The sequence below is a fragment of the Morone saxatilis genome, unplaced genomic scaffold, assembly GCF_004916995.1.
Source record: "Morone saxatilis isolate NCDOM2014 unplaced genomic scaffold, NCSU_SB_2.0 Contig3, whole genome shotgun sequence".
Classification (NCBI taxonomy): domain Eukaryota; kingdom Metazoa; phylum Chordata; class Actinopteri; family Moronidae; genus Morone; species Morone saxatilis.
In genome coordinates this window covers 5333059-5346830 of record NW_023339873.1, presented here as the reverse complement: position 1 = coordinate 5346830, position 13772 = coordinate 5333059, and the positions used below count along the sequence as shown (strand labels likewise).

General features: G+C 39.5%; 1 protein-coding gene across 1 annotated transcript in view; it reads left to right on the top strand.

Annotated features, from left to right (window-relative positions):
- Positions 1 to 3: 3 nt before the first annotated feature.
- map4k5 (mitogen-activated protein kinase kinase kinase kinase 5) overlaps positions 4 to 13772 on the top strand; it is a gene marked incomplete in the record, with an annotated part of 29138 nt that continues 15369 nt past the window's right edge. Inside the window, 12 exon segments of the mRNA XM_035673480.1 lie at positions 4 to 495; positions 1137 to 1372; positions 4868 to 4925; positions 9820 to 9910; positions 10855 to 10919; positions 11053 to 11108; positions 11203 to 11250; positions 12127 to 12169; positions 12273 to 12345; positions 12912 to 13043; positions 13284 to 13346; positions 13471 to 13552. Of these exon segments, the coding sequence (XP_035529373.1) occupies positions 1265 to 1372; positions 4868 to 4925; positions 9820 to 9910; positions 10855 to 10919; positions 11053 to 11108; positions 11203 to 11250; positions 12127 to 12169; positions 12273 to 12345; positions 12912 to 13043; positions 13284 to 13346; positions 13471 to 13552 (819 nt within the window).

The window sequence follows — 13772 nt, the reverse complement described above, 5'->3', positions numbered from 1 at the left end:
GAGAGAGAGACAGATTAGCAACACACTGTTGCTTTTTTTCTTACGGGAATGAATATAAAGAGTAATACTTGACCTTATTATCGTAGTTTACCGTTAATATATCCACACACCGACTCCGAAGCGTCGCTACCAACTGTCAGCACAGAGAAAGAGGAGGGGGGGGGATGACATGTCAAGGGCTGAAACTTAACGCCGGAATTCTTGTTGAAGTCGACTGTAACGTCCGCGCCGCCGCAGCGCTGAAGGAGACGGAGCGGACGGCGACAGCCAGCCGAAGTTTATTACTGTTTCCTCGATAACAAAGAGGAGGAGGAGAAGCAGGAGGAGGAGGAGGAGGAGGAGAGGAAGGCTTGTCCTTTTATTTTTTATTTTTAAATTTTTTTTGGGGGGCTAAAGGGGGTGTGTGTGTGAGAGATTATTCGACGCCATCGCACGGTTAACGGTGTTGGAAAAGCGTTAAAATGCGAGACATCCGCGGTGTTTGCACGGTAAAAGGTAGGCACTGGTGGAGTTAGCTGTTAGCCGCCTGGATGCTAAGCCCCCCCCCCCCTTTAACTCGGCTCTGGCTATTTGCTGGAGTGACCACAGTGTTGTTTCAGTGCTGCAGTATGGGGACTGAGTAAACTTTGGTTTTTAAATGGGCTGTTTTAAAGCGTGATCCGTTACAGTTACTAATGACCTGTTGGTAATTGTAGTCAGTCATCCAGTTGATTTGCTTTTTGATTACCTCAACAACACAAAATGCAAAGTAATGAGAAGAGTAGAAAAATGTACAATAAGTTGTGTTCAGTGTTAAGTTGATTTTATTCTATTTTTTTTTAGCATTTTAGCATCTAAAATATGTTTTTTTTTAAAGAATAAGTGATTGTAATCCTGCTAATAATCCAAATCCTAACTGAATGTAACTGTAATCTGATTAAACCTTTTTTTATCACAGTTTTTTGTATCCTAATATAGTAAAATCAGTTACATGTAACCTGTTACTCCCCAAGCCTGGATGTGATGTGAACATGTACCAAAATATGAATGTCCTCATCTGTTCGCCCGCTTTTTTTAAAAGCACTTTAACGTTTTTTAATTTTAGGTGATTCAGTTCCTCCAAACCTAACTAACGTCTCTGTCTCTGTCTCTGTCAGGACATGGAGCACGGAGAAGGATCGTCTGAGTAACAGTGACTGTATTCAGGACCTCTGCTTCGCCAAACCACCGCCGTCAGATTTGATCGAGCCAACTAAATGTAAAGGATCGTTCGGTTCGAGCTACCATGGATATCTTTCCCCGGCCGAGCGGCGAAATCCAGAGGAGGAACCCTCAGCATGACTTTGAGCTCATTCAGAGGGTGGGAAGTGGCACGTACGGAGACGTGTACAAGGTACGGTGGGGTCGCTGGTTCCCACAGCTCGTCACCACAGCTGGAGATATCTTGGCTTTCCACCACGCGACTAATCGATCCGTCGTCCTGATTTAAAGGCAGAGTGTAGTTCTGATTTGGGAGTCATCGTAACATGTGGCGAGCACATTTTAGACAGTAGCTGCTGAGCGAGGGCCAAGTCCTGCATCCATATTGGCAGAAATAACACTTAATCAGCCAGAACTTCACAACTTAAACTACTGTTAAACAAGCCGGATTATATATAAACTGTGAGATTTAACACAATACTCGTATTGTTTAGCTGCAGCAATACAACGTGTTGATTAATGGATTAGCAGATGCAGAGAAAAAGCTGCAGCGTGCCTCAGATGCGAGAAGATGCCACTCGCTCTTATAGGAAACTGTTTTTGTGACTGCGGTTTTATAAACTAAACTAAAGAATCAATGAGCATTGCTGTTTTTTTATTTTGGTTGCATTTATGTAACTCGTTCTCTTCGTTTCCTGTTGCCTGCTGCTTTACGTTGAGCTGAAACAATTTCCTCAACACGTTTGACTGTTCGGCCTCAGTGAACAGTGAATGCTTGTACCTGCTTGTTCATTTTATGCACTTTACTTTTTCTCTTTGCAGTGGAGCCTTTGTCACCCATACCTGGTCTAAAGCAGCAGTATTAAAGCACGTGTTAAATCAGCAGTAGTTACATATAGACTTACTCTCAGTTGTTGAGTTGAATCACTTCTACTGAACCTTGTAAATAATCTTAAAGTCTACAAATTGTCCTTTTGATATCTATGCTCGACGTCTGTCTATATTCATGCATTATATATTCTAGCTGTCTTTAAGAGGCCCTTACGGTTTCACACAATTATTTTTAGATAACTTGCATGAAGGGACATTTCACAGACAGACAGACACTTTTGCAGTAGTTCAAGGGTCAAACAGACTGAGAACCGCCGAAACCAGGAGTGAAGAGTAATTCAGACTAATGAACACTATCCCTTTATGGCTGTATTAGCATCAAGTGGATGCAGTTTTTGGAAGAAACTTACTTTAGGAATGATTGTAAAGTCTTTATTGGCGTTCACCATAGAGACAGACGGCACTGTGCTCCTGCATTGTTTTTAACACCGTCTATACAGTTAAACAAAATAACCCATCCAGATTGTTCCTACTGTCTGTTGGCTACAGAGGTGCTGCAGAAGTTTCTTGTTTATCCATCTGCCACAGACAAACAGACGACCCATCTGATCCAGGGTGTGATAGTCCAGGCAGCCCGTCATGGTCCCTCTCCATACAAAGCCTGTGTGGCAGCCCCCACCCCCAGACAGGCCACTGGTGGAATGCTGCGCCTGGTATTCTCCCACAGCTCGCAGGCTGCAGCGCTGCAGCGGGTTGAAATATGATCGGGCCCCTGTCTAAACATGCGTCTCACTATGGGTGTGTTCAGGGCCGCACTGACAGCGGAAACACCTCAAATTGGGGAAAAGTCCTCCTTTTGGCCTGCTGTGCTCAGTTAAAGTTTAATGGCCGCAGCATTCCTCGCTTTGGATGATTGATTTATTACTTCTGATTAAATTAATGTGAGTCAGATATTCTTTCTCTTTATTATTACTGCTGATAATGATACATCAATCCTCATTATTATGTCATACCCTTGGCTCTAAGCATAGTTTATTGTTATAATATCCCTTTTATATGGTGGGATTATTTTTAGAATCAGTACTTTTTATTGGTTTACAACACATTATGTACTAGAATCTTACTCTTATTATTTGTACCAGGAAAATGTTGTTTTTCTTTTCATGAGCAAATGAAATACCACAAATAGTATCTGCAGGATTAAGATTGTTTTTTGATCCTACATTCCTCATTAAGGCTGTTATAGCGTGCAAGAACTTACTTGTTGTTAAAAGAGGATGTAAAGAAACATTCTCTTGCTTTTTTTTGTTGTTTTGCAGAGTCCGTGTCTTCAGTCTCACTACAGTTAGCTGAATGTTGGATCTACATGTTTTAACCTCAGTCTGACATCGTCATACAATCATTCCTACTCTCTTTAGAGGTCATGTCAGACCTTCCTTTAGTCAAAGTTTGTTTCAGGTTGTTAAAGTTGTGTCCTCGGCTGCATTACATATTTGAAGAGTCAGTTCAGAACTTCCCCTTTCTGTGTTTAGTTCTCAGGTTGATTTTAACCACTTCAGGAAGTGTAAAGCTAGATACAGGTTGTAAGTATTTTGTCAATATTTAAACATACTAGCAGGAGAGTCACTGACTTCTACCATTGAAAGCTGAATAAATGTGCCATAGTACCGCACACACACAGCGGAACAACTCTCCCATGAGAAATATGTTTTCGTAAAGTAGTTTTTTTGTAATGTGTTTGCGTGTATGCACGCGAGGTATCGGCTGCAGAACAAGTTTAAGCTTTGTGCGGTGTACTGTTTGTGTGTTGAAAGCTGGCCATGCTGGAGGGTTTTATGGTTTACGGTTGATTGAGCTGCTCGTCCCATCACTTCACTCCCACGGATTAGGGAGCATCCCGTCTTGACCTCGATTAGGAAGTCAGCGCAACCTACTTTAAGATAGAAATTTCACAAACGATGAAGGGATATGTTTTTAAATCTAATGCCATTGAGATGGAACGGTTGAGATAACAAAATATCACACTATGGAGATGGTACTGCACAAATACATATACAGCAGCGAGAAGAAAGAATTTCAAGAATGAACAACATTACGCAACTCTAAGATTGACTAAATCACAACTCATCCACAGCAGGGATATTTAAAGGTTTACTGTCATAGTTGTAGCCAGACCGTGTCCAGCTTCGCCCTGCTGACTAACAATACCCACGGGTTGGCCCGATGACCTCTGGTGATGACGCTTGTTTAAGCAGACTCAAGGTTTGATTTTAGTTGGTCTATTATAAAAACATAGCAGCCGTAACTCATCGGTTTAGCATGACTTGAGAATGTAATGTTGTTGACTTTGTGTGATGGAAGTGCTGCCATTTGTACCCCACAGTTGTTTTTCACTCCACTTCTCACAAAGGCGAAAGGATCATCAAAATGAGATTCATTAGTTTCATGTTTACGGAGGTCAACACTGTAACTAACATCCTATAAAAATGAAACAGAAAGTAGTGGAAAAACAGCAATCACATGTTCCAAAACCACAAGATAACATCAGTAAATTTGCTGTTTTGTCTGACCAACTTGAACTTTAATCATTTAGTCTTTAACATATCAGAAAAACAGTGAAAATTGTCCATTACGTTTCGCTAAAACCCCACAGTGATGTCGTCCAAATGTCTTGTTTTGTCCAACCAACAGACCTAAAACTGTTCAATTTACTATCATAAGAAACAAAAGTAGTCAAACCTCACAGTTGAGTAACTGGAACTGGATGATGGAAAATGTACTTATATTGTTCTGTAGCTCGACTAATCAAACTTGGTATTTGTAGCCTTGCTGACAGTTGTGCTGTTGTGTTTTTCAGGCTCGAAACATACAAACTGGGGAGCTCGCTGCTGTGAAGATCATAAAATTGGAACCAGGTAAGAGTGATCGTCTCATTATCTCCGTTTTTCTCATCATAGCGAAGAAGAAATATGCTGTTGTTTGGGTTTTTGTCAGAACTGAAAAATAAGAAGTCTGGAAAATGCGTCTGGTATTTTCCAAGGTTTTGAACACAAAGTACTAAAAAAAAAAAAAAAAAATGTTGTACAGTGCCAATACTCATGACTGCAAATATTTATGTGCTCATAGACCCAGTGTAGTTTTACATGAGAAAATCTAAACAAGTCTGGAAAAGGTACATCATTCTGTAAAAGAAACATTTGTTGTTGCCGTATAATGAGCGATGTGACATGAAATGTTTTTGTGAAGAGGGACAGGAGGACATTTTTGACTGCGCCCGACTCTGGGGTCTGTGCTGGTGATGACCTACTGACAGAGGAGTGCGATCCAGATTAGTGGGATTACGATGAGGCTTTATACCACCAGCAACCAGACTGAGCTCAGCTGATTACCAGTCAGTGAAGGAAGAGATTCATAATGTTGTTTTCTCTTTCACCACATGTCACTGAAATTTTACACACAGCATTTGTTCGAATATTTGACTTAATTTTAAATATGTTGCCCAAAATGTTTTTTTTTAGTATTTACCTGAGAAGTCGTAGATGCTTGAGCTTGTATTAAGAATGACAATTCTTTGCTGGAATATAGGAGATTGGGCGGGATTAGGGTGTTGTGTGTGTGTCTGTGTGTGTGTGGGTGGGGTGGTAGAGAGAGAAGCAGAGGATCCAAGAGGCTTACTGTAAAGTTGGAAGAAGAAGGAAAGAAGAAGAAAAGGAACATTTTCTGCGTTGACTTTAAGAATAGAAAAAGTAAATTGCACTCCAAGGCTGCAAATTACAATTATTTTCATTATCGATTAATTTGCTGATTGAGTTGGTTGGCCTATAAAATGTAAAATGCCCTCACAGTTTTTCTCAGAACCCAAGATGATGTCTTGACCCTTTAAATGTTTTATTTTGTCTGAACAATGACCCAAAACTCAAAGATATTAAATTTAGAATGACAAGAAAAACGGAGAAAGGCAGCATACCCCTCACAATGAAGAACGTGCACAAACATTTTTGGCTTTTTTGATTGAAAAGTAACTTTAGTTAACAGTTAGTAGTGCATTGTTAGTAAATCCTGTTTGTGCAAACTGGGAAAGATAAATACTTCACAGATTTACTATGAAAATGGGCCTAGTGTACAGCTAAGGGTTAAATCAGTGTTACAGTTTTACAGGAAGGTTTTTCTTAGATCTGTATTCCTGTTGCGTAGCCCTGGGCAGGTTTTCCCATAAGCATCTTTAAACACATTCATATTTGCTCTATTCATTTTTGTTTTTTCTTCCTTTTTTTTTTTAGATTAAATGAGGATTAACCCAGCCCAGGTTGTCCTGTTTAAGCAGGACTCTATTTTCTTTACCCCTACTTTTGCAAGAGCAAAAAAAAAGTCCTTTCTGTGCTTGAGGTAAACAGCTTTGGGTGGACCAAACAGGTTTGACCAGGAGGAGTGACGCAGGTATGAAGTAAGGGACACGGAGAGAGAAAGGAGATAGGAGTGGTGAAGCCCTCTGGGAGCAGGGGTTGTAGAGTACAGAGCAGGTTAATCTGATAAGTCGGGTGGTAAATGACTATTGAAGACCAAACGAGTGTCTGTCTTCATTCACTGACCATTGACAGAATATGTAGAAAAGAGGAAATTTTTCTGGTTTCCTCTTTTTCTCTTGTAGTGTGAAACGTTTTAGTATGCAGTTCTTTTAAACACCATTACTACATCTCACTATAGCTCTTTTCTTGTTGTGATTATCAGTTTTCTTTGTTTTGTTGTTACTCTTCCTGAGTGGCCTCCAGCCTCCTGGCAGTTTTCATTGTAAATTCTGCTGCAAGCCATTTGGGTGTGGAACGTCTCCCATCTCTGCGTGCTGTTACATTTCTTTTCTATAAGATCAGAACAAAGCAGGAACTTCTTTTAAAAGCTTTCCAATCTCCTCAGATGTTTCATTTTTAGGTTAAAGATAAACTTATTTTCTTCAGAGGTGTAAAGGTGACACTGAATTGAAACTTTACATATACGTATATTCAGAGAGCAGGGGGAAGCGCTTGGTCTGAGAGGAAGTGGCTATACTCTTTGGCCTCAACTCACCAAGAAGAGAAGGCTTTCTTGTTATGTTTTTTTATTTTTTGACCAAGCTCAAAGTTATGTCACTGAAATTACCCTTGGTCAGATTTTTGTGGCTTCTCGCACCATTTGCTGTCTGTAAACAGATATATTTCAGAATGTTTGTGATCAACAGTGTGAAAATGGCACTAAATTAAATTACACTATAATTACAGATGCAGTAATAAGAACTAGTAAGATAAATAATGAACTCCCAAAAGTGTGACTATAAGACGGTGGACATTCGTCATCTTCTGTGAGACTGAGATATCCATTACATCCTTATTATGTCACATTAAAACAATAAACAAGATTTTTACAGATTTTTTTTTACAGCTAGAAGGGATTTATTCTTGTTACAGACTTCCACAAGTATTTGTAACAAGAATAATAAAAAGAAATTGACATTGTAGCTAGCTAGTAGGAATAAATCACAACCCGTATTGGTTTTTCAGTGGCCAGTGCTGATATTTAGAGAGCAGGGCTGCCGATGGCCAATATATAAAAACACAAAAAAGTTTTGTACTATTCTGTTCTGTAGGAAATTCAGGGATATGTTTACAGTAGGATGTGTGAATGTTATAGTACAGGGCTTTCATCCAGCTTTTTCACCTTCCCAAAACTCACAAAAGGAAGCACTAACATCCAACAGCAGCTACACTGACAAGGATGTCTCTGAAGATGTTTTTTTTTTTTTGTTTATCTGCCTCGTGAGCGCAGACAGAAAAACCAGTTGGATGTAAACTCCACTCACAATTTCCAAATACAGTACAATGCAGGTTAATAATACATTCTCCCACTGGTGACGTTTACTTCGTTTTGCACATTCACATCTCAGCTATGTAAAAAGCTTAAAAAATATTTTGTGACATGCCTCGTCCCCTAGATTAACGGACAAGGTTGGTCATATTCTGTGTTTTTGTTATTGTCAACAAATCCCATGAAAATACCAAAATCAACCATGTGTTGGTGTGTCTCTGAATACTTTCTGACTTCTCTACTGTGTCTGTTGCACTCAACCACAAGCCCACTGGTTCCTACTGAAGACGTAAATCTAAAAAGTAACAGCTATATAATTTTGTTTAAAAAAAGGCTCAGTAATTTCCTAAAACTAGCTAGACACTAGTTTTTAGAAATCGTAAACATTGCATTAGTTGGTGACTATTTTGAGCTGTGGATTAATGCACCTTTGATGCCTTTTGTGACTAGTGAGTATTTAGAGCAGCAGGACGGCATATATGAGATTAACTCAAAATAAACTAGAGTTCCTGTTCGTCGTAAGGAAGCAACACATCACTGATCTATTTTTGGACAACAGTGGAGGTTTATGGAACCGAGGAATGACAAAAGAGAATCAGGCCTTCATCTCCTCATCACGATTGATCAAGTTTTGTCAGAGGGACAAAAGGCAAACCAAACACTTCACAGTCACAGGGGATGTAGGTACATAGTTGTTGTTCTTTTTTGTAGTTTAGACATCTCACATTAGCTTAAGTCTTCTTACGTCACTAAATACTCAAATGAATCGCTGCAGTTAAGTTCCAAGCTAATGGAAATTCACTGGTTTGTTGTTTATCAGCGGGATAGTCATGCACGTGTTGGCATTCCAACAAGACTTTAATTCAGACGCTCACGTGAGAGCCTAACTCCTCCGCTGCCGTACTGCAGTTACCTCATTGGGTACAAATTGTTTATGTGCTCAAAAAAAGCGTCTGTGGTCCACAAGTTTTCTCATTTTATCGTGTTCTTATGCCACAGATCATGTGCCCCTGTATCACTTTAATCAGGCTAGACCACAAGCCACCTGGTACAGTGTCTGTCTGTATTGTAGTAAAGTGCAGGTTAAGAACGTATTGTCTTCAATACCACAGCTGCTAGTAATTTCAAATATTTGCTAGACACTGATTTTTAGAACAGAAATAAACCATCAAAATATGCTTATTTACATACATAGGTGAGCTGAATTGACACACTTGATTGTGTGCAGAATTTTTTTGTAGTGGTTTGTAACCACCATAACTAATGTGCAGTTTAGTTAGGGGAGCGATTGTATCCGTTAAATGAGCTTAGTCTGGACTGCTGCCTTTGATGACAGTCTGTTGATAGAGCGCTGAAGCTGGCAGAGTCTGGTAGATCTTAACCTCCTGTTAATGTATTCCAGGGCCGTGTCTCTGCACAATTGGGAGCAGCTGGGCTTACATATTTTTGTCTTCTTACTTCCTACTGGTCGGATGTGTTAGAGTGCTTTGCTGAACTGAAAAGCAGCCTGGATATCAGCCTATACCACATAAACTTTAGAAGTACAAGGTGTTCCTTCTATTGTTATTGGCTGTTTTATAATGTGTTGTGTTTACACAGAGAAGGAATATTGAACCATATAGCCAGAGGGAAATATGGGAAGACTGTTCTGTGGTTCGGAGTTTGGCAAACTAAAAGGAAAGATTTAAGTTCTAAAACCTAAAGTTTAAGGCGTGCACAACCCAAATGCTTTGAATGGTTATTTTTGTCAACTTTCCAAATTCAAGGTTTGTTCTTGTGTCAAAAACATATATTTTTTGTTTATTTTGCAGATGAATCATAACCCAAATGTTGTAGGAATTTCATGCTCGTAATCATTTTGTGAGGTGTTTATATCCAAATGGAAAATATCTCATTTTAAAATGAAACAAATCCCTGTACAGAAAATGAAAATATAATTTTTTGTCCATGTGTGATTTCTCTCTCGGTTTCCAGGGGATGACTTTTCCATCATACAGCAGGAAATCTTCATGGTGAAGGAATGCATGCACCACAATATTGTGGCCTACTTTGGGAGCTACCTCTGGTAAGAGCCAGCTTAAAATACTCCTGCTTTGTCATTTTACACTCAGTATTTTCTCTCTCACAGCCAGTATAGCATTTGTGGAATTCATATGCTACTGTCAAAAGGATTTAACGAGCCGCTGCCTGAAACTCACATGACGTATTTAATTACTGAGTCACACCTGTGTGTGAAAGTATGACTCAAGCACTGCAACTGGGCTGACTGGTGCTGACTAGGCCCTTAAGTGCCAGGATGCGGCTCTCATGTTTTAATGGAGCCTGTATTTTGCGGCTGGTATCTGAGAGGAAGTAGGGCCGGTCCACCCACCACTGCCTCTGACTTCCAGCAGGTTTAACTGGAGTATGAGCCTCTGATCTGCTTTTATATGGCTGTTAGTCCATAGAGATGCATGTCTTATCGCAGCAGGCATGTCTCGCCACACAGAGCACAAATGGTTACTGTAAAATCTTAATGAGCAACACACCGTGCATTAATTATTATTAAACTAGATTCATTGTATTAGAAGCCCCACATTTTTATTTGGGGAAGATCGAGTTTCCTGTCAGACTCGTTTCCTGACCTAAAACATTTCCATGTCCAGCTAAAATGTGTGAAAAGTATCACAGTTGTGATTGAGATTCTGGGGCAGTGAACAGTATCAACACCTCTGCCGGCCAAGTGTCACAGTTTGATCACAGTCACACAGTCTTATTTTTAGCTATTTTCAGTGAGTTGACATCATTTTTCTGCTCCCCTCTCTCGTTCTGACTTCTAGTTCGCCTAACTACAGAAACACTAACTCTTTTCACCAAGTTTTTAACCCTGTTTATTAACATGTGTTGGTAAAGTTGTTTCCAGAAGGATTGCTGATTTGTACAACTTAACTTATACAAGACAGCTTTGTAGAATTCTTGTGCTGCTTAATTATGTTTTCCTAACTTAATAACTTCCTCTGACTCCATCAGTCGGGAGAAGCTTTGGATATGTATGGAGTACTGTGGCGGAGGATCTCTGCAGGACATTTATCATGGTGAGCTTTTCTCTTCTTCATAACTGGTAGGATACAACCACTAAATGCTTTTAAATACTGTTCATACCATGTCAAATCCATTTCTGCCTTAATCCTTACCTTGCAAACATGGAATAAAATTGTGTTGTTATAGTGACGGGACCTCTCTCAGAGCTCCAGATAGCGTATGTCTGCAGAGAGACCTTACAGGTAATTTTACATTTTAACTCAATTTGGAATGAATATCTCAGAGTTTGTCATTTTCAACTGAATTCATTACAAAATGCATTAATTTCCTTTACAGGGTTTGGGATATCTGCACATCAAGGGCAAGATGCACCGTGACATCAAGGTATCATATCTTTTCTCTTTTGTTTTTGTTCTCTTTTGGGCTTTTATCCAGGTCAGACCCATTCTTATGTGCCATACACAGACACTTTGCATCATGCAAAAGCAAACAGATTAACAATCAAATCTTTAAGCAACACATTTTAAAACATTAACACAGGAGCCTGGTTGTTCACACCAGAAATACATTGTTCAACTCTTTCTCTCTCTGTTTAAACTAAACTGACATATTTATTATGTGAAATAAGCACCTAATTTGAAAACCACTATCACTAATAGTGTTTCTAAAAAATACAGCGGAGAGGCATATATTGATATTGTGGCCATGTTGGGGGGAATCATTCTCATGCATCAGCACTGCAGAGGTGTGAAATGAAGTCAGGAAAAACGTAGCGGTGGGTGTGTTCACTGCAAAACATGTGACAAATGGTGTTACTTACAGTGGTTTTGAGGTTGAGCTGAAGTTGATCGTGCCTGGTGCATACACACAGGCGGGAGCCTTGGTCTCATGTGTTATCAGAGAAGGTCAGGGCTAGACCTATTATCTTTACTCAGTTCTACGCAGCAAGCACTTCCTGTTTCCTCTACTCTCACCACAGGATGGTACGAGACTGTCAGTCACAGCCAACAGAAAACTGTGATAATGGTGCAACTTTACTGACAGTCAGATCGGTAACAAACTAGCAGTTAATGCTTTAACGAGACCACATGTTACTGACAAAGTTAAACACATGCTTGACACTTTATGAACCAGTTTTGTAACACATCAGCTCACCTCAGTAGTTTAAGTCTTGGTCACATGATATTTAAATATAACTACGGTCTCTTGAATGTATTTTAAAGTAAAAAATAAATAAGTATAATTTTTTTTTTAAAACAGGGTGCCAACATACTTCTTACAGACAACGGAGATGTGAAGTTAGGTAAGTTGCTCTATAACATCTTAATTCTCAAGGACTTGAACTCCTCTCTAGCTTTCAGTCGTATGTTACATAATCTGAAAAGCCCTGTCAATCCCTGTTACAGCTGACTTTGGAGTTGCAGCCAAAATAACAGCCACCATTGCCAAAAGAAAGTCCTTCATTGGAACACCTTATTGGTGAGTGTGACACCCGCATCGAATGAGCCATTCTGTGGCAGTCTTTGTTGAATAGTTTCAAGAATAGTTTGATTTTCTTTTCCTGGAGTTCTTGAGTGTTTTTTGCAGACTTTGAAGGCTGAGCTGTATTCTGATCGTCGTAATCTGTAACATCACTGCTAGATGCCACTAAATGCTATGCATGGGTCCTTTAAATACTTTCAGTCAGACATTTTCTAGTCAACCATCTGTATCACCATATGTTATCTAACAGAATCTAGTTTGCGGTGATAACGAGGTGTACAAGTGGTTGATAGATGCGTCACTTCACAGCAGCTGAACCGTTTCTGACTTTTTGAGACACTAAATCCTTACCGGCTCCAGGGCTGCTGTTCTGTCACTGACCCTAACTTCTAAATGCACCTCCACTTCAAGGAGCCCTAATTGTCTTTGAAGAACCACGGTTTTATTTATTTGACCGAAAATAATTTACATTTCTAATCTCATTACCAGTATCAGTACTGTTTTTTTACCTCAGGAAGTCCTCTCACTACAGTCATCACTGATTTCTTGTTCTGTTTGTGCAGGATGGCTCCAGAAGTAGCAGCAGTTGAAAAGAATGGTGGCTACAACCAGTTGTGTGATATCTGGGCTGTTGGCATCACATCCATAGAACTAGCTGAGCTACAGCCGCCAATGTTTGACCTACACCCAATGAGGTATGTATTTTATTTTCTCAGAAATGATCAGTCTGAGCTTCCTCTGATGATTCTTCAGCTACTTTCTGCTTTTGTGTTCCTCTAATGTTTCAACATGTGTTTTGAGAACTTGAATGGCCATCCTGTTTACTTCAAAGAAGTTGCAGCCCCTTTTCATTTCATGGTCACTTCACTTGAGTAAATTTCCCTCTTTAAGTCTGTCTAAACCATTCTCAATCAGTGTTTTTTGTTTTTCCTTAGGGCTTTGTTTTTGATGTCGAAGAGCAGCTTCCAGCCTCCGAAGCTAAAAGACAAAAACAAATGGTGAATGCCCCACAATATTTAGTGTGCTATTCTGGGATTATGTTATACTTTATACTTTGGTTTTAGAGGATAATAGTGCTGATCGAATGTTTTAATGCAAAAAACAAATCATCTTGTACACCAGGTCCACTGCTTTCCATAACTTTGTGAAAGTGTCTCTGACAAAGAACCCGAAGAAGAGGCCAACTGCAGAAAAACTTCTATCGGTAATAAATCTTATTGCTCACTCAGACATCAGAGAGTACTGTAGACATTGTTTTGGTAGGAGGTTGAAATGTTTGCAGTTTTGTTGCCTGATCCAAGTCTCAAAAGGCATGTCTGTGTTCTGTCTTTTACACTTTACTGTATTTTTTATGTTGTTATACATGCAGATGAATTTACTTCAATTGACTTGAATTTCCCCTGGGATAAATAAAGTATCTATCT